The 21,824-nt window shown below is 34.5% G+C and overlaps 2 protein-coding genes across 4 annotated transcripts; one reads left to right on the plus strand and one right to left on the minus strand.

Annotated features, from left to right (window-relative positions):
- The first annotated feature begins 474 nt into the window (after positions 1–474).
- MEE62 (Leucine-rich repeat protein kinase family protein) lies at positions 475–15,888 on the plus strand. 3 transcript variants are annotated; one of them, XM_020662129.2, is made up of 3 exons: positions 618–1,926; positions 2,690–3,102; positions 14,812–15,888. In XM_020662129.2, exons 1-3 carry the CDS (start codon positions 1,850–1,852, stop codon positions 15,441–15,443), a joined length of 1,122 nt encoding a protein of 373 aa, XP_020517788.2. In that variant the 5' UTR covers positions 618–1,849; the 3' UTR covers positions 15,444–15,888. The 3 variants fall into 3 exon arrangements, with proteins under 3 accessions (XP_020517787.2, XP_088722253.1, XP_020517788.2); XM_020662128.2 differs by having other exon boundaries at positions 475–3,102; XM_088866127.1 differs by lacking the exon at positions 14,812–15,888 and adding an exon at positions 12,266–12,452 and having other exon boundaries at positions 481–3,102.
- A 1,217-nt stretch (positions 15,889–17,105) lies between these two features.
- On the minus strand, positions 17,106–17,798 carry LOC110006498 (uncharacterized). Its single transcript, XM_020662120.1, has one exon. The coding sequence runs from the start codon at positions 17,796–17,798 to the stop codon at positions 17,106–17,108; it is 693 nt and encodes a 230-aa protein (XP_020517779.1).
- Positions 17,799–21,824: the final 4,026 nt, after the last annotated feature.

Genomic DNA, 21,824 nt, shown 5'->3' on the forward strand with positions numbered 1-21,824 from the left:
GGGGACTTGTAACATGGAAATGCTTTTGAAAATAAAAGTATTTTATAAAGAGTGAGGCTTATATAAGGTGCCCTCTCTATAACGTAAGAGTAAGGCGTACTTCTAAATTTTATTTGGCTGGGTTTTTTAAATTTTATGATGATTTAAAATTTTATTTTTATTTTTAATTATAAAATTTAAAATTTTAAAAATAATATAAATTGAATAGATCCATAAAACTTTAAAAATCTTGATAATAGATTGAAAACTATCGAATGCATTATTTTTAAGATTTGAAATTTTTATTACTCGAGGTCCACAAGTTACTCGTTAATATCAATTTTTTCCTCGTAAAAAAGGCAAAATGAAAAAATTGTAGTAAATTTCAGCGGAAAACTTGATTTTTGTTTTCAAGAAATACGATGGTAAAACAGTCAATTCCATTCCCGCGTAAACAAGGCGGTTCATTGACGACGCGAGTCAGAGCTTGTCCCCAATCCGGACTTTTCCGTCTTTCGTTCCAATTTAATACGGTTATGCGTGATAAGAGCCGTTAAGTACCGCCGTTTGATTAACGCCGTTAAGGAGCAAGAAGAGGCTTATAAAACTGCTGGAAATTATTAGGCTTTTCCCGAGATCCTTCTTTCTTCATGCTGGCGAGTGTGCTTTCTTCTGCGAAAATCAATGGCGGTTGCGGCGCTTGTTTGTGATTTCAAGCTCACTTTGGCTTTGGATCTGAATCTCTCTCTTTAAACATTTATGCGTCTGAAATTCTGGTTTCTTTTCTCTGACGCATGAAGGTGGTGAAGTTTTTCGCTGCAAATACATGGTGATCGAGCTGGTGAGTGCTTGTTCTCATTGTTTCAGGTGTGGATTTTGATGTAAAGTGATTGAGAACAAAATGCAGTGAAAAAATGCCTTTTCTTCCGATATCAATCGAAACTTGAGAAAAATGGAGGAAGATTGTTGTGTTTCTTTTTGAAGAGCTTCTCATGATGTTAAATCAGTAGAAAGAAGTGGAAGCGATCTAAGTTTCAGAGATTAATGGTGTTTCACGGGAACGAGATGAGCAATATTTGATCTGTCGATTTACATTGAGAGCTTTGATTCGTGGATACTGCAAATCCATGGCGATTGGGCATTAAATTTGGACATTTTTCACCATTTTTTGGTTTCTACTGTTTTATCTGATAATTTAGTGGCCGCCTGCAATTTTTATTGGAAAAGGAGGCGACAGCTACGACAAAAACAACTGGTACTGGATTTGGACAGTTATTAATGGCGTCTTCTCTTTTATCAATCAATTTCGCTCTCTTTGATTTATCTGTGAAACTCGTCTTCTTTTGCTCTGATTATTGCTGACTTCGAATCTTATTTTCCTGCAAAAGGAAAAGGACAAAAGTAAAAGCAGAAATACTCGTGAAAGTCCATCAGTTCGTCCTGGGAAATTGAATGCCTCGTAGAAAATTCTCAGTGTTCAAGGTTTTACTCTAGAGAGGGACTCTTTCCTTTATCTGAAGACTCTAATGGTGAGATGCAAGAGCAAATGATAATGGTTTGAAAAATAAACAGGGCAATTATGAGACACATATTCTTCATCAAGTGAGAGAAAGAAAAACTAGAAAATGGCCTTTGCGATTACTGTAACTCATGGCTTGATTTTACTATGCGAAATTCTTCTGCTTTTGGCCTCTCTTTCTCTGACAGAAGAAGTTCCCTGCAATTCCTCAGATTATAAGCTGGTCCAAATAGCCTTCAGTTCAGTTACTGGCTTTGATCTTGAGTTCTTAGGAAGCAATTTCACTGTTAATTGCAGCGATCGAATTCGAGAGATTAAGCTGCCGTCGAAGAATCTCAGAGGAAGTGTTTCATGGATGCAACTAAAGAACCTCACGGAGTTGAAGACACTAGACCTCTCCAACAATTCACTTCAGGGTTCAATTCCAGGTAGCTTCTGGTTAATGCCTAGTGTTACTCATCTTGATCTCTCTGCAAATGACTTTGGTGGTATGGTGGGCTCTCTCAGTAAATCTCAAATCCCTCACTTACCTCTTCAACTCCTAAATCTCTCTGCAAATAGGTTCACAAACTCCTTTAATCTCTCTAGTTTCAAAGATCTTAGAGTCTTGGACCTTTCCAATAACAAAATTTCTGAAAGTGATGTTCTCTCTCAGATCTCTGGTCTTAGCAACCTGATCAAGCTCTCTCTTGCTGGAAACAATTTACAGTCATTGCCTTCTTCAGTTAGGGCACTTTCAGGAATCCAATATATGGATCTATCAAACTGCAATATTTCAGGCTCCATTAAACCACTTTCTAGCCTCGGTTCTCTAACCCATCTTGACATCTCCCATAACTCCATGAGTGGCTCCTTCATATCTGATTTTCCTTGCATTTCCAACCTCAAATTCTTGAACGTCTCTGTAAACAATTTCAGTGGTCCAATACGTTCTGATATTTTCAAACGATTTGGCGTATCAGCCTTTATTCAATCTGGGATTTGTAGTTCAGAGTTCAATTCCACCTGTTTGCCTAACCCCCACAAAAACCAAACCCACCCAAAACCTTCAACAAAAGCCAAACCGACCACCAATTCCAGAGCGAAAACCAAACATAAAAGCCGAAAAGGAACCAATATCGCCATTATCGCTTCTCTATCCTCGGCCTCATTCATTCTAGCTCTGGTTATTGCTGTCACCTGCCTTTACAGAAGAAGAAGAAACGCCACCATCAGCAAAAAGTGGGCTATCCCGAAACCCCCATTTACAGTGAAGATTGAAAAATCAGGGCCATTCTCGTTCGAAACAGATAGTGGAACTTGGGTTGCTGATATAAAGGAGCCATCCTCAGTTGCAGTGGTGATGTTTGAGAAGCCATTGATTAGCTTGACCTTCTCTGATCTCATCGCTGCAACAGGCCATTTCAGTAAGGAATCGCAGCTTGCTGAGGCGGCCAGGAGTGGGCCTCTTTACAGAGTGGTTTTGCCTGGAGATATGCACGTCGCCATTAAAGTCCTGGAGAATGCGAGAGAGATGGATAATGTAGAGGCGGTGGCAAAATTGGAGGAATTGGGGCGCCTCAAACACCCTAATGTCATGCCTCTCTTGGGCTACTGCATTGCAGGTACTTCGACTCTTCCCTCCCTCCCCTCCCTTTAATTCTTCCCCTTTCACATGCTTTAATTCCCTTCTTTTTCTATTCTTGAGTTTTATTATTGAGTTATATCAGCCAAAAGTAGTCACAATTAATCTTTGATCATTGGATCTAAAATTGGGTGGGTATTGCATTGGGCAAACTCAAAGTTCAAAACAAATTTTTTCGAACTTTATGATATTTCCAAATTTTTTTTGTACTTTATGATATTTTCAAACTATCGCATAAGTTTTTGTGATCTCATTATATAAAGGTAATATATAATTATTTTTAAAAAATGCACTTTATACAAAATAACACTTTTCTATGACATCGATTTTAAAGATAATGTAGATTTGACATATCTTTTAAGATAAAGAAAAAGTTTATATAAAGATGCAACCTTAAAATATAGTATTAAGGTGCACATAAAAGGTCCATTGTAAAAGATTGTTTTAATGTTGAAAAATCCTATAATTGATCATCTCGATATCGAGGTATATGAATATGGCAAGAAATAAAGATTTCAAAGTCCTAAAAATAGTCTATCTTGTAACACATTATCTAGACCGTCAATTTTCAAGATTTTCATGTGTTTATATATATACTTGATTTGAACCATTTTTGGAATTTAAGATTTTATAATTAGCGATGAAAATAGATTCTCAAGCTATTCTAATAGTTTTTTACACCAAAATTATATTTATGATAGAATTTGGAGGTGCACCTTAATTTGATTGTTTAAAATTGTAATCTTATACAAATCATACCCTTTAAGATATTATCAAAAGGAAAAAATTTATATAGGGTTGCAACATCATACTATTGAAATAAGGTGTACCTCAAAAATCCCGTAGAAGAGAGCATTCAAAATTTTGAAAGCATTGTAATTGAAGATCAATCTTGAGATACATAGAGATATAAAGAAAAAAGAATTTCATATCTTAGTAACACTATTCCAGAAGGTCTATTTTCAAGATTTTTTAATATTTATAGATTTGCTCAATCCGTTCCATTTTCTGAAATTTTAAATTTCATAATTTGAGTTGAAAATAAATTTTCAAGCCATTGTAAAGCTCCTAACACTAGAACTACGTTTTCTGACACCTGAACTATGTCTTCTGACAAAATTTAGAGGTGCACCCTACTTGTATAGTATTAGGTGGATACCTTATATAAATCTCGCATCTATATAAGGTGGCAACCTTATATTATAGGAAGGTGTGTAGCATTTTAAGTTTAAAAACCTTCTAATTGATCATCTCGACCTTAAGACATATGGACACAAAGAAAAAAAGAATTTCAAGTCCAAAAAATAGTGCATCTTGTAATAAGTTTACTAACAATCAGTTTTCAATTGTTTACAAATTTGTTCGATATGCAATGTTTCAGAATTGGAAATTTCATAATTATGGTTGAACATGGATTTTCAAGGGATATTCAAGCCATCATATAGTTTCGGACACCGGAACTATATCTTTTGGCAAAGTTTAGAATATAAGGTAGGCACCTTATACAAACTTCACCCTTATAAAAAAGTAGCGCATCTTTTAAGCTACACCGTCCAAATATAATAGATGGTATAAATTATTTCAACTTCACTTACTAATCTATAAGTTAGGTTGCAACCTTGATATAAACTTCTTCTTCTAAAGAAGTGGTAGCATATAAGCATTTATCAATTAGAGGAAGCTGCACTTCTTAACCCTAAATAGATACACTTTATGCATTTTAGGTGTTGAAAATCCCTATCATCATCTTAAATTCTATTTTGACCCCTAACTATAACGTTCAAAGCTTAGAAAATATTGCAGATTGAGTAGATCTTCAAGTAAAAATTGATATTCCAAGCCATATATTACAAGATGCTCTATTTTTAGGTTTTGAAGTTATTTTTTATATCTATGTAACTCGATATCGAGATGATTATTAACTTGAGGGTTTTGTCAATGTCGGAACAACCTCACCTGATGGATTTGTGAGGTGCTCTTTACTTTTATGGTGTAAGGTTGACGCTTTTTATGTAACGAAAATTGTTTCATGAGTTAGTAGGCTCTTCTAAACGTCTATCTTAAAGATGGCTGTCATCTACACCGTATTGTCCATAAATAAGATATGAACGGTACATAAAAAAACTAAAAAGTTATATTTTTAATTTTAAAAAGTTATTTTTTTTTCATATTCATGATCATCTTGTCCTAGATGATAAATCTACAAAAAAAATTAGAAAAACAAAAATCATCTAAAATGAATTTTAGTAGGGGAGCCGTATATGTACATATGAGTCGGGCGACTCATAGAAACCCTATCATTTATATAAACTAAAAGATCATCCCTGGAGAACAGGGAACGGATTACCTACTCCTAAATAGGGATCTAGGTCTTACTATTGTTTTTTTTCTCCTTCAACTGCTATAGATCGATTCACTGGATGGGCAATCCAAAACACAAGTTTTAAAGCATGGGTTAGGTGTAGTATGATCGAATGAGCTGTGGAGAAATTACGGTTATTAGGGTCTTCCCTATATGAAGAAATGGCCTTCAATATAGCGGGGATGGGACACGCATGACTTTGGGAGGTTTCACTATCCCTCCATTGTTGTAAATAGGTAGTGATGATTGTTGAATTATGATTAGTTCAGACCAGTGTTTTAAAAAACGCCGAGTCGAACCGGACTCGCCCGGTTCGACTCGGAAATAGTGAAAATGGGACCGGATCGCCTAAAAAATCGGAAATCGTCCGGTTCTAGAGAGAACCACACGATTCTTTACAGTGAATCACCGATTTACTGTACGGAATAGGCCAGTCCGTACGGATTTTTTTTTTTTTTTTTTTGTTGTTGTTGTTGTAATCCATGATAGATTTTTTTGTAATACTTGATCGATTTTTTTGTAATCCATGATCGAATTGTTTTTGTTTTTTTGTAATCTATGATCGAATTTTTTGGTTTTTTGTAACCCATTGTAGAATTTTTTGTAATCCATGTTCGAAATGTTTGTTTTCTTTTCTTGTAATCCATGATCGATTTTTTTGTTTTTTTTTTTTTGTTTTTTGTAACCCATGATAGAATTTTTGTAATCCATGATCGAATGTTTTGTAATACATGATCGAAATGTTTGTTTTTTTTTTTTAATCCATGATCGAAATGTTTGTTTTTTTTTTTGTAATCCATGATTGAATTTTTTGTTTTTTGCTTTTTTTGTAACCCATGATAGAGTTTTTTGTAATCCATGATTGAATTTTTTGTAATCCATGATCAAACTGTTTTTTTCTTTTTTTGTAATCCACGATTGAATTTTTTGTTTTTTTTTGTTTGTTTTTTTTTGTAATCCATGATCGAATTTTATGTAATCCATGATCGAATTTTATGTAATCTATGATCGAATTTTATGTAATCCATGGTTTAATTTTTTGAAAATTTGTGATTTTTTTTTTTTAATCCATGATCGATTTTTTTTTTGTAATCCATGATAGAATTTTTTGAAAATTTGTGATTTTTTTTTTAATCCATGATCGATTTTTTTGAAAATTTGTTATTTATTTTTTAATCCATATTATTCAAAGAGAAAATGAGAGAGATGATGATTCTGAGGCCACCCTATCTCAGCCATATTATTCACATATCGAGTCCCAACAGCAACAGTGTAGGGATGAGCACGAAATACTGTAAATTAAATGCTGAATGGCGGTTCATGCAGGGAAAGAACATATCAATATTCGCATATTCATTCAAAAACATGAAAAGTCTTAATGGAGTACCTTCATTTTTTATTGAATTTCTAAAAAACAATATTTATAATGAATTTTAATAATTTTTTTGAATTTTTTTTAAGCTTTATTCTGACCGATTCCCCGATTCTCGATCAGGATCGCCGATTCACCGATCCGGATCGGTTTTTTGGAAGCCCGATCAGGGTCACCGATCCGTTTTTTAAACCATTGGTTCAGACTATAGGGAAGCGACGCCTTATCAAACCTCAAATAAATAAAAATATGTAAATTTGTAAGAAATTAGATACCAACCGTAACAGTAAGATTTACGTGAAAGCCCCTCCCAAGAAAGGGAAAACCAGGAGGCACTAATGAAATCTATCATGTAATAAAACATTACAGTAGTTATTTCCAAATTAATTAACCATACTTTGAGGATTTGGTAACGAGAAAAAAAAGAAAATATAAGGTTTCAATAGTTTCAAACATTGTTGGATCCCCAAATCTTATATTTTTGGAAGAAAATACTTGTATAAGTTTTGCACGGCAAAAAACCTAGAAAGAAACAAACAAAATTTTTTTTAGAAATGACTCCTACAATCAGAAACCTTATCTATAATTTTTTTTTCTCTTTTCAAAATTACCCTTTTGCAGTTTTTTATTGCCCATAAAATAGATCCCCACTTTTTGTGGGCTAGAAACCTTTTAAACATAAAATATATGTAACACAGTGGATATTAGATCAACTGGGTACATCTGATCTTTTCCATCCATTGTTGGGGAAACGGATGGCAGATGTGCAAATGGTGTACATAATAATAATAAAATACAAACCCAAAACAAACAATTGATTCAAAACGGGAAAGCTTTATGTGTTCTCCCCAATGGTTTAAAAACCGGATCGGTGACCCGGATCGGGCTTTTCAAAAACCGATCCGGATCGGCGAATCGGCGATCCGGATCGACGAATCGGCGGTCCGGATCGGAATCGGGTGAATCGGTCAGAATAAAGCTTCAAAAAAATCCGAAAAAATTATTAAAATTCATTATAAATATTGTTTTTTAGGAATTCAATAAAAAATGAGGGTACTCCATTAAGAATTTTCATGTTTTTGGATGAAAATGCGAATATTGATATGTCCTATGTTTGGCAATTTTTTTACCTTTGTTAGCATTAAGAATTGCCACCATCTGTTTTTTTACATTACTAGGGACACTAGTGCATGCAGAAACTTCTCCCTTAACCCCTGCCAAGTGTTGCTTGAACCTATGTACCCCACTACTTATCACTCTTTGACAGTAATTACAAATAATTTTGTCTTTCTTGTTGAGATCAAGTCTGACCCCATGTTGCCATGCAGGGTCTTCTATAGATCTTGACATGATTCAACTGTTTTAAGATGTAAAAAGTTTAAATTAACCTGACAGTTCAAAAAGAAAAATAATCACAATATGTAGTGATAATATGTTGCGGTAGTTCATGTAGTCATATTCGTTGTTATTTGTTATTGCAAAATACCTTTTTTGACAATAATATTTCGTACATATCAATTACAAACATTTAGAATAATACAAAATGCAAGCTCCAAACATGGCTACAACTCAATTATCAAGAACATACATTTTTTGCATTAAAAAATTAATAATAAAAACAATTCTTCAAAGAGCCGGCTAACATCAGTCATTCCAACTTAAAAATCCATGAACAACAAATAAAAAAAATACAGTTTTGTATTGAAAATATAATAACATGCATTTTTTTGCATAAATAATCCATCAACATACAATTTTTTCAACAAAAACTTTAACAATAAAAATTTAAAATATGGTTTAATACCTCATGATAATTAAAACCTTGTCACGATTTTCACATCTTTTCGGAAAATCATCAATTTTCAAAAAATTCGATCATGAAAAAAAAAAAAAAAAAAAATTACAGCAAACTCAAACAATAAAAATTAAAAATTAGGTTTAAATGTTTAATACATCATGATAATCAAAACTTTATCACGATTTTCACATCTTTTCGAAAAATCATCATTTTTCAAAAAATTCGATCATGGATAAAAAGAAATAAAAAAAAAAAGTACAGCAAATTTTCAAAAAATTCGATCATGGATTAAAAAAAAAAATTAACAAATTTTCAAAAAGTTCGATCATGGATTAAAAAAAAAAAATTCATAAATTTTCTAAAAATTCGATCATGGATTACAAAAAATTCGATCATGGATTACATAAAATTCGATCATGGATTACATAAAATTCGATCATGGATTACAAAAAAAAAAAAAAACATAAAAAAACAAAAAATTCGATCGTGGATTACAAGAACAAAAAAAAACAATTCCATCATGGATTACAAAAAATTCAATCATGGGTTACAAAAAAAAAAAAAACACAAAAAATTCGATCAAGGATTACAAGTAAAAAAAACAAACATTTTGATCATGGATTACAAAAAAGTTGATCATGGATTACAGAAAATTCGATCATGGATTACAAAAAATTCGATCATGGATTACATAAAATTCGATCATGGATTACAAAAAAGTCGATCATGGATTACAGAAAATTCTATCATGGATTACAAGAAATTCGTTCATGGATTACATAAAATTCGATCATGCATTACAAAAAAAAAAAACAAAAAAAAACAAAAAATTCGATCGTGGATTACTAAAAAAGAAAAAAACAATTACATCATGGATAACAAAAAATTCAATCATAGATTACAAAAAACTCTATCATGGGTTACATAAAAAACAAAAAACAAAAAATTCGATCATGGATTACAAAAAAAAACAAACATTTCGATCATGGATTACAAAACATTCGATCATGGATTACAAAAAATTCTATCATGGGTTACAAAAATAAAAAATAAAAAATAAAATTCGATCATGGATTACAAGAAAAAAAAACAAACATTGTGATCATGGATTACAAAAAATTCGATCATAGATTACAAAAAATTCTATCATGGGCTACAAAAAAAAAAAAAAAAAAAAAAAAAAAAAAAAAAAAAACAAATTTGTTCTTCACAGAGTCGTTTTACATAAGCGATTTTAACTCAAAAATTCACCTCCAAGTGAATAAATTACATCCAATTGACTATATTTTCTGATAAACAACAATATAAGGAATCAAAAACCTAAATTTTTAACACATTATTTCTAATATATCATGAAAACAAAATCAAAAGGCGGAAAAAAAAAAAAAAAAACAGCGGAATTTTTTTCCCCTGACATCTCAATGTTCATATCAAATTTCTTGCTGTAATTGACCAGATTACGTAAAATTAAAAATTTTAAATCATACTAGACACAATAAAGATTAAAAACCCTAATTATTGAACTCATTTTGTTCAAAATATGCCATGAAATAAATCAAATGGCGGAAAAACAAAAAAACCCAAAGTTCTTACCTGTTTTTGTGAACCGAAGCCTTCAATCTCCAAAAAAGTCTGTTTTTCTCAACGATTTTCACAAATTAGTAACAAAATCTTTTGATTCACAGCTTTAAGATCAATATGCCAACAAATTTTGAAAGATTCATGCCCTATTTGGCATGAAATTTCAAAAATGGCGGAAACCCTAAACCCCGAATTTTTCTTGATCCAAAAACAACCAATTTTTCCACCATTAAATCGTTAAAAAAGCTGAATAAAGCTGTTTACAGCCTGAAAAACAGATCACGTGCCGAAAAAAACAAAAAAAATGATCAAAAAATGACAAATTTGAAAAAAATCCGTGAAGAACACTGTGCAACCCGTGTTCTTCACGGACTCGCCGATTCCGCACAGTGAATCGGCGAGTCACTGTGCGGAATCGTCCGGTTCTCTCTAGAACCGGACGATTCCCGGTTTTTGAACCGATCCGGTCCCTTTTTCTTGAATTCCGAGTCGAACCGGGCGAGTCCGGTTCGACTCGGCGATTTTTAAAACGCTGGTTCTCCCTATAACATAGAAGTTCTATCCTCTCTTGTATCCAACCCTCCATTTTTTAACGGAGGGTTAAGATTGCCTTAATCACAATGTCACGTTTTTACACTATTTTATTTTTAATTTTTTTTCTATAAACTATTTTGACACCAAATTTTGGATGTCTATTCTTCTATTAAACTCCCACTAACGAAAAATATAAAAAAAAGATTTTCAATAAAATAAAATTACCAATACCCTTGAAAGGTTCAAGGGGTATTTTGGTCATTATGTTTTATCAAAAAATTATTGTTAATAGTTTTTTATACGTGCGCCCAATGAGAAGATGACACGTACCAAATTTTATATTCAAAAAAATTGTACTAAAAAAATAAAAATAAAATACTTTGAGACATCATATCTAAGATCAAACGGTGAGAGCTCTCTTGATAAAAAATGGATAGCTGGTTGGTAGGGGAGGATAGAATTTCTATGTTGTAGGAGAATATAGAAAACTTTCCAAAAAAAAAAAACTCAAAGGAAAAACTTTCCAAAAAAAAACTTTCTATACTTCCGCTATAGTATAGAAGATCTATGCTTCCCCTACCATCCAGCCGTCCAATTTTGATAAGAGAGCTACTCACCGTTTGATCTTAGATACGATGTTTCAAAGTATTTTATTTTTAGTTTTTTTTTACTCAATCGGGTGCACTTTTAAAAAATATTAAAAATAATTTTTCGATAAAATATAATAACCAAAATATCTTTTAAAACTTTCAAGAGTATTTTGGTCATTTTATTTTATTGAAAATATTTTATTTATATTTCTCGCTAATATGATTTTAATAGAGGATTGGATGCACAAAATTTGGTATCAAAATAGTTTACAGAAAAAAATAAAAAATAAAATAACGTAGAGACGTGACATTGTGATTGGAGCACTATTACCCCTCCAAGTTGGATGGATAAGGGGAAGTATGTAAATTTTATGTTGTACATAGAAAGCTTGCCCAAAACTCAAAAGGCAAAAGTACAAACAAAAAAGGTCTATGGAACATTTATTTCGAATAGGAACAAGCCACAACATACAAAGACATCCACGAGCATGGTACTCCCAAGTCTTCCAAGGCAAATAGGGTGCCTTCTTCAGTTTGGTCTAAAGAGAAAATTTAGTTCAGTAAAAATTTAGTGTTTGTCTAGTTTTTAGCTGGTTGAAACATCTACTTTTGACTAATTTGATCTGATAAAAAGAACACTTTTTTAAATATATTTCATTATTTTAAGTTATATAATTTTAAATTGTTATTATATTTAAATTTTTAAAATATAGTCCAATTAGTTAGACCAATAATTAGAACAGACCCCTTTCTTGATTACTGTTATGAGAAGAAGAAAGATCATGATTCCACAACTTTTCTCTCAACTACTTGTTTAGTAGTAGTAGGGGAAAAACAAAAATAACTAATACAGTCAAACTGCTTATTTGGAAAAAAACAAAATCATTGATTTGGAGCAAGTGGCAGGATTCTCGAGCCCTACTTGGATTGGATTGGATTGATGAAATGGAGGTGATTTAGTCCCGTCAATTAGAGGATCAATCTAAGGTACCGTCATGTAAAGAACTTGGGTACCCAACGCAAGAGTATGGATTCAAATATTTTGAGTGACAATTTTATGCATAAGTCAAAGGTTAAGACTGTTTTCAGCTCACCTCTCCAGGGCCCTATTTAAATCGTTCCGAGGCCTACTTAGACCAAACCAGCACCGGCTTTGTTTTTTAAAATTAAAAGGTCAATCGTCTTCTATATTTAGAGTTGATTTTGTGGACTTCTAGTGGAACAGACGTAAGGAAAATAAGAATTGCCCATAAGGTCGATCTAGAATTGGACGGCAAAGATCACCCTTAATGCAGATTCAGCCGTGGAAATTGTGATACAACACCACGGCACGAAAGTGAGACATGAAAAAGCTTAATGGGAGGCTCGAATATTGTTTGGAATTTCTGATCGTGCGTGACACGTAATGTGAGTAGACAAAATTGGTTCCCTTTTCGTTGTTGGGTTTTGCTGTCCTTTTCTAGCATATTAGACAAGCGGCAGAAATGACTGACCGAATGCCAAATATTATGAAATTAAGGAACTGCTAAGTCATAAAATTTTAGTAAATAGATTTATTTATAAGAAATATTACACATAATCCATTGATTTTAGACCAATGGATCAGCAAAATAGCGTTTGCTTTAACCTAGGGTTGGCTATGGGTGGCCCGGTTGGGATGGCATTGGGGTCGAGTCGATTTGTCGACTGGGTTGACCTCAACTAGGTCTGGGTTTGGGTCCATCTTTTGCATGCGGCAGGTTCTGGTTCCAAATGACTTGGACTCTATTGGATTCGAGTTTGGGTCTGGCATGGACCCTATTGGATCGGGTCGGGTTGGGTTTGGGTAAGGGTGGACTGCGCCCAACCCCACCTCATGTAAAACGTATCAAACATATAGTAAATAGTATTTAAATTATTTTTTATTTTTAATTGTGTGACCCGAGTACAGGTCCTGACCTTGATCCGACCATACCTGATTCGTTACCACTATCTGTCAATCTAGTCCATATGCCCGGGCCTGAAAAAAGTGTTGGGCCACCAAATGTAGCCCAAGGGCCAAGGCAAAGATAGGGCTAGCCTAGTTTGGCCTGACTCTTTTGTTCTTTATATTTTTTATCTTTCCTTTTCTTCCATGCTGGCCGGGCCATCGCTAGGGCCTGTTTAGCCTTGTCAAGGTTGGGCGGGGCCTGGGCTAGGGCCAAGGCGGGCCTTGCTTGTTGCCAGCCGTACTCTAACCTTGTTGTTCACTTGTGAAATGAAGGTAAATTGGTATCATAATCCTTGTAAAATGCATTTTTCAATGGTTGCTTGGCACATTCAACGTTTCTTTACTTGGCTCGGGCTTGGTAGGCGGCCACTGACATCGCTGAGTTAATTGGGCAAGCTCGAGTTGACTTTGACGAGTTTGGCCTGAACCATATGACCAACCCAAAAAATGGAGAATTTTTTGAAAAATTCCAAATGTAGATAAATTATGGAAATTATTAAAAATTGACAAAACTTGTCAATAATGAAAATGGTATTTGAAATAAAAAAATAATCTAATGTGATGATATTGGGTGTACGCAAACTACTTGATAATCGAAAATATTTAAAATTTTCTATTATTCTAGTGCTAATGTAGCGGAGGCTATCAATTTCCGCTTTATAAAGTAAAGTTCTAAACATTAAGTTGAAATGAACGTCATCTTGGCATTACCCACATTAAGCAATGGTGGCTTCTTAGCCATTAATAAATGTAACAACTTTTTTATAGAAATATCTATCTTAGCCTTTTTAATAGGAAAAGTGTCTTTATTTTCAAAAAATTGTATTACAAAATAAAGATATATGAATGTCCATAAAATTGAGCACATTAAAAAAAATACTCATATATGTATGACTACTTTAAATAACCTTACATGTATAAGGGAAATTTATCGAACTACCTATAAGGACAAACAATTGAACATCTTATCCACATCTTTTTCTTTTATTTCAAAATACCCTTAAAAGTACAATGATTTAAGTTGGAAAAGCAGCAATAGGTATATTGTTAAATAACTAGACTCTTCTGAAAGAGAACATTTGCATTCATATATATATATATATATATATATATATATAGGTAACTTAGACTTTTCACACGGAGCCATTTTAAGGGATTGTCTACATAGAGACCACATATCTTTTGTACATGGAGATCGCACTCATTTTTCTCTCATAAATTTCAAAATAGTTGGTATTAAGAGTATCATTGAATAGACACAAAAAAAAAATTCGAACTTATGACTCACCCAAGCCATTCATTTTGACATCTAATGAGTGAGAATGATTGTGACTCACCACGTTTTTTAAATTGTCGAAATACTTATATTCTTGAATGAGTTTGTTGTTGATTAAGGGTGGGAGCATCCCTCTCTCTCGCCAAATCATCAACCACACTCATGGGACAAACAATTGAGTTCTGCCTGCTCTCTTCAATCTTGTAGGCAAAGAGAAACTAGTCCTTTACGAGTTCATGGCCAATGGAAACCTCCACCAATGGCTTCATGAGCTCCCTAGTGGTGACCCCAATGTCGAGGACTGGAGCATGGACACGTGGGAGCAACAGCAGCAAATCAACTCTTCGAATTTCCTCCCCTCCAACCCTGAAAAAATGGGCTGGCTCACCCGTCACCGCATCGCCGTGGGCATAGCCCGAGGCCTTGCCTTCCTCCACCATGCAGGCTCTCGACCCACACCTCATGGTCGGGTTGAGCCCACAACAATCCTTCTCGATGAGTCCTTCGAGCCTAGGCTTGCTGGCTGTGGGCTTGGTTCACTTGGATCTCAGGCCACTGAGTCATCGGTTGAGGCTGATGTGTATGCATTTGGGGTTGTTTTGCTTGAGCTGGTTACTGGGATGATGGGGTCTGAGGAGATGGTGGCTTGGGTGAGGGGGCTGGTGAGAGCAAAGCAGGTGATGAAGTTGATCGATGAGAGGCTGAAGAGGGTGGGGCCAGTGGGGGAGATGGTGGAGTGTGTGTGGGTTGGGTATTTGTGTACTGCTGAGGTGCCGGAGATGCGGCCCACCATGCAACAGGTGCTCGGCCTCCTAAAAGACATACGCCTCGCTTCATGAAGATCATCTATAAGAGCTGTAAAGCTTCTGTTGGCACGGTTAAAAACACAGCTGAGCATCCTTTTGCAGGTCTAGTTGTTACTTCCTTTTGAAATTGTACATTGATGCGGGCGGCATACACAGTACCTCGTATGTAAAATCAACTGTCCATTTTGAATGAAAGCTAATCGAGACGTACCATTCCTCAGCTTGAGTTATCCGATTATCTGCCTGACTGGAAGAATGCTTCATCTCGCAGATTCGTTGTTGAGACCGACAATTGAGATTACATCTGGAATGCTGCTTGTATGCATAGAATGCATCATATTCCTTTCTCTTTTATGTTGCAACCATTATGGGGACTCAACTCTATGGGTAGGGCATCCGGCCAACCAGTGGATAAACTAGTTACCATTGTACTGATGCTATCCTCTGACATAATGTGATACAATCTCTCTTGCAGGCATTCTTTGTTTACTTCCATGTGCTTATGGAGCACTAGCATTTGTTTTTTTTTTCTTTTTTTTGGGTAAATCAGTAGGGGGAGAAGGTCCCCTACTCGGTTTTCAATAATCCAAGGTAGAAAAAATTACATCATACTATTTTACAACCTTGCAGTAGGGTAATTGTGCCGCATCATGAAGCTGCTAGATGGATTTCACATTTTTGTTACATGAGTAGTGTGGAGAAATAAAACAGACAAAAGAAAGATTGCATGCTTCTTTTAACACACGATTTGTAAAGTTAAAGAAGCCTCCAATTTGTATGTCGTTCAATTCTAGAGATGGCTGTTTGACATGTAAATCTTGGTAATCCACGAGGATCAACTCTATCGTTCATGTTATATGGACTTTGTGCCGAGGCTTTTAAAACCCGAAATGGGGTTCAATATTACTCACAACTATGCCGATGAACCAGATAAACAAATTGCTTAACAAAAAAAAAAGAAGGTATGGGCGATTCCAGGGAGGACATGGATCGTCCACACACTGAATTTGATCTGCATGGGCACTTTTCAATCGGGATCACGGAGTATGAAAACTTGGAGTGTGCCCAATCAACATTAAAAGTGCATAGGTGCAACCATTGGAAGAAAGCCTCTCTGACTATATACCAGTACTCTCAAGTACGTATAGGAATTTCTTTGATCTGTACTTAAACCAAAAAAACAAAGGGAAATTTTTTTTTTTCAAGTTGACATGCTAATTAAGTAAAAGCTAAACATTCAGTTGTCATGCATGTATGCCCCCTACAGTCCTTTTAGAGTGTGAATCAATTTTGTTGATGCGAACCATTTTGCAACGATTCAATATTAAAATAATATTTCGCAGTTTATATTTTCAATAGGCTTCTCAAGCTGATCATCAAGAAAAGCGATTGCATAACTTGTAAACAAAAGACAAAACACGGTTACTTGAAAAAAAACTAGTTCCCGCGCCCCCATATATACCTCTTTAGTTTAATCTTTTTTTTTTTTTGGCAAGAGTGTCAAATATTATTTAAATCATAAAATCATTACAACCATAACAGCAAAGAAATTACAAAAAAAAAACCAACATTAGAACAAAGAAAAAGAAACCCTTAACAGAGGAAGGGATGCCCTCTCTATATATATGGAACAGAGGAAGGGATGCCCTCTCTATATATATGGTTGAAGGTAATGTTGCTGCCAGCAGATAATTATTAAATGTGCAACCAAATATATACCATACGCCAAGGTGTAATAGATAAGTAGTTACACCAGTCCATCGCATTCTTAGAGTCCCCCAAGCTCATCTCCTTCCATAGCTCGATACCTTGTAGGACCGCTGCCATTTCAGCATAGTTCGCAGTAGCATTACCACACGGTCCTGCAAAACAGAAAGCTAAATTCCCACTTGAGTCCCTGCTTACTCCACCTATCCTAACCCTACCTAGATTTCCCATAAAAGAGCCATCAACATTCAATTTAAAGCAACCACTCAAAGGAGGCTGCCTGCTGCTTCTTGGCCTCACCTTAATAACACTCAAAGGAGGCTGCCTGCTGCTTCTTGGCCTCACCTTAATAACACTCAAAGGAGGCTGCCTGCTGCTTCTTGGCCTCACCTTAATAAATCTTAACAAGATTAGTTGATCAAGATTCTCATCTACATCCATTCTTGAAGTTCTCCATCCTTCTTTAGTAATTCTAAACCAATTCCATGTATTGAGTAAGATCTTGTTCTCTACGGTTGCCAAATCCACCGCCACACCTTCAAAGGTCGTCCTATTTCTTTCAAGCCATACTTCCCATAACAATGAACCACGAAACATATTCCAAAGAATTCCCCCAACCCTTGGAACTCCAACAATTTTCAATTGATTCACAATATGCCAAACAGATGAAGGGAGATTCATAGAAAACCCAACTTTTTGCAAAGCTCAATACCAAAGTGCAGAAGTAACCGGACAAAGTAAAAACAAGTGATCATGCGTTTCCGCATCATTTTTACCAAAAAGGCAAACATTACTCGTTTTCGCAAATTGTCCCCTGTTAAGCATTTACTTTGTGCCAAAATCCAAACAAAAGCCTGCACTTTATGAGGGATTTTCCAACTCCATATATCTTTTAAAAAAGGCTGATTCCATCTTACACGATCATGGAACTCTTTAGGTTAATCATTCTTCAAAGTTATCTCATGAAATGTTGCTAAGGCCCTCACGGGAATGGGGTCGAGGCACCGGTGGTTATGGGGCAGTTACCTAACATTATGTCCTACCCAATGTTTAAAAAAACAGTTCGGTGACTCGAGCCGGCCTCACCCATACTTGTGTTGGATCGGTAGATAAGAGAATCGGCCAAATCAGTAATTTTTGTCCTCAAAAGTTTCAAATAATCACTATAAATGTCTAAAAATAGTGTTATTTTAGTTTTTAAAAGAAATTAGGGGTGATGCATTGTGTACTTTCGTGATTTTATAAAAGTAGGGGAATACTGAGATGTTTTCCTGTCTGGATGCCTGTATAATTATCAATTATAATATTGCATCAAAATAGCTTAAATATAAGAAAACACTTTCACATTATAAGATTAAAAACATAATTTCCCATATAAAGTGAAATTAGTATCACACCAAAGTATCAATCATGTATTAATGCGCTTTACTTATCCAAAATTATCTCAATCTAATTAACTATAATATTATATATTGAAATTGAAATTGTTAGTTTATATTGTATAATTATTCTGCTATACAAATAATTGTATAAGAATAAAACTAAAATGTGCTATAATATCATATAATTTAAAAAAATCTTATTTATAACTATAAGAATAAAAAATACATTACATAATTTATAATACAAATAAATTAATAAATAAAATACATGATTTGGTTATCAATGTGTAGTATTAACTATAATATTATAAAAAACATGATTAAAATTTATTGGAAAATGCTTTCATGTCATATAACTAAAAAGAATAAAGCCCTCTAAATGTTAATATTATAACATTAAAAAAATTCAAATAAATATTTTACCTTAAAAATAGAATAAAAAAAATAAAAAATGCCTGTCGACAACACCCACAGCAGCTATATATATATAGAGAGATGGATGCCAAAGAGAGAGAGAGATAGGTTGTTAGGGGAGAAAGAGATGAGCGATAAGGGAATTAATTTGCACATAGAGAAATAGAGAGAGCGATGGATGCCTAGGAGAGATAGATAGGTTCTTAGGGAAGAGAGAGAGGGGTCCAAACAAAAATTTTGGCATTTGCGATGAAGATTTTATGGAACCTCCAAATCAAAAAACATGGGACTATTTTATTTAAATAAACACCAAACTATTTTCTTTCGCCTTTTACTATATAGAGTATATTCCTCAGTAAATTACTAGTGAAGAATTAGGAAGTTTTCAGCAACAATTTTGCATAACGCTTGCCCCATCCCCAATGGCAAACAAACTGACCACACGAGAGTTGCGCAAACTTCGCTTCACTAGAAGAGCATATACTCAGGCAAACCATGACTAACTGGGACTATTTGTCCCTTAAAAGAACCATTAAAAAAACATTTAATGACATATAAAAAATATTTAATGACGTGAGAATCAGTGAGATGTCTGATTCATGAGGTAATGATACTGAGTTAGGACGTAATGTGGCGAATCCCTGTTGAAAATCGTCTTGATACTATTTTTCAAGTGGGCCCGGATGGGTGCCACCGACATCCGATCCGGATCAAGTCACCGATTTTTCAAATACTCGTCCTACTCTCTATTCAAAAGATAAAAAAAAAGAAGTAAAAGGAAATATACAAACCTCATTTGCATTCTACAGGGAAGCATTGGTTAGATGATCATTTTATTTTGTTTGGAGGAATGATTCTTGTCTATTGTTGACCTCAGATAATTAGGGAGCTAGTAGTACTTTGTTTTAGTTTTCTATTTTATTTTATCTTTTTTATGGAAATGCATACAACAAGGCCATTTACTTTTTGTATAAAGAAGCCATAATCAATAATGACCATTAGATGTAAAATTGGGTGGCTGGGGGTGTGTCAGTACTTGTGCACAAAGTTAAAAATCTAGTTTCACAAACTATGTGATTATCTTTAAGTTGTCGGATTTTATATTTAATGGCTACAAGTGATTGTGGCCTCCTCGTAATAAAAATGAATGGTCTTATAGTATACAATCCCCATTTTGATAGCTAGCAATAGGATTTAAACCTTGGATGCTTTAGCCACTGAGCCAAGAGCCTGTGCCCACCGATGCTTGGTATATGATACAATGTTATTTAATTATGAGAACTCGCTTGGATTTGATTGGTTAAGGTATTGCTGATTGCGAGACTATGTTTTTTTCCTACAAACTGCCACCCAAAAAGGGACCATGCTCCTAAATGAAGCCCTTCGTTAGATCATAACACTCATACCTCCCGTGAATCATTTTCCTTTAATTTTACTTTATATAAAACCTATATGGATACAATCCTACCCCCAAACTTAATGTTGCATGACTAATATTTACATGCAGACCTATTTGGATTAAATTTAAGATCTCCCCACTCAAATCATTGTTTAAAATAAACAAGGATGAAAAATAAAAGAAATAGGGATCATCAAATTATGACCAACAGAAAATAGATCTCACATTCTCTTTGTTGTAGGGCGTAGGCTGCACAAGCAATATTGTTCTTTGAATTAACTCAACAGAAACATATAAGAATTTAATAACACTTAAGATCTATAGTAAATGATGCATAAATGAAAAAAAAAAGTACCTGAAATAAAGAAAACAAAGGTCAGGCTCACCAAGCAAGACCATCAAGCACACCTAGTGCTAGTGCCTGGATTAGACTAGCATAATTGTGTCAGCCTTCTCCATTTAAAAAGTGTTACTAATTGAAATTGAAGTGAGAATGGATGCTTCCTTGGATGTTGGATTAAGAACTATGAAAAAATGTTGCTTAAATCTTCATCCAATGCTTGAAATGACATGCATGTAAGTGTGGAGTGCATTTTTGGGTCGCAATACAAGGCCGTGTACACGTAAACAATCTGCACATAAAATCCAAGAGGTTGCCTTTGAAGATCAGTGTTAGGTGGACGCCAAGCCTATATATGCCTTGCAGAAGGTGGGTCATTATGCAAGACCAATAAATATGATTATTGGGAATCTATTTGCAAGACATGCTCCAAGTACGATAATGGGGGTATGATGAAGCCAAGGCATGCCAATCCCGACCATCTGTCAGCCTATATCTTGACTCCTGATTAGTTACAAGACTATCAAATCATCTTGGTTTGAGACCAACTCAGGGACTCATATTCCCTAAGGCCCCTATATGCCTTTTCTACACGATATTGTAGGAGTTTGGAAATATATGGTGCGATATGTATTCAAAAATCTGTCGAATATTAAAGATGGGTTTGACGGCCATACTATGCGAAACTTCTTCAAATCATATCAGAATAATGTGTAAGCTTGTAGATATATTTAATGAGACATCATGCCTTTGGTCCAAGAATCATATAAATTGGACATCATTTAGCCCATTATCCAGAATTCGTTGAAGGCCAAGATATGTCTTGACTAATGACCCTACCATGATATTTTAGGAATTGATTCACAACTCTTGGAAAACCATATTTGAGGCATTATATCCCTCATCCCAGAGTTTCAAGTCATTTGGAAATGATTTGAGCTCTCATCTATATCCATTGGCAGCTAGACCCTTATACGTCATCTGCCAGGCAGATAGCTAAGATGGCCTCCGGCCACTAAATATGAGATTTTTCCCAAACCTATAAGGAGTTTTCTCATGAGACTTAGATCATTGAATTCCTAACTCAATTCCCTATCAACTATGTGAGGGCAATAGCCTATGAGTTCCTAATTTGATATGGGCTAGCATTGCTACAATAATTATAATACTAT

This window comes from Amborella trichopoda, chromosome 1, assembly GCF_054954075.1.
Source record: "Amborella trichopoda isolate Santa Cruz 75 chromosome 1, AtrichopodaSantaCruz75HAP2 v2.0, whole genome shotgun sequence".
NCBI lineage: Eukaryota > Viridiplantae > Streptophyta > Magnoliopsida > Amborellales > Amborellaceae > Amborella > Amborella trichopoda.

Bases quoted from the DNA above. Each gene is read 5' to 3' on its own strand.
- LOC110006498 (XM_020662120.1), bottom strand. From the start codon at position 17,798: ATGAATCTCCCTTCATCTGTTTGGCATATTGTGAATCAATTGAAAATT.
- MEE62 (XM_020662128.2), top strand. From the start codon at position 1,605: ATGGCCTTTGCGATTACTGTAACTCATGGCTTGATTTTACTATGCGAA. The intron at 3,103-14,811 runs GTACTTCGACTC...TCAATCTTGTAG, and splicing joins CTTGGGCTACTGCATTGCAG to GCAAAGAGAAACTAGTCCTT.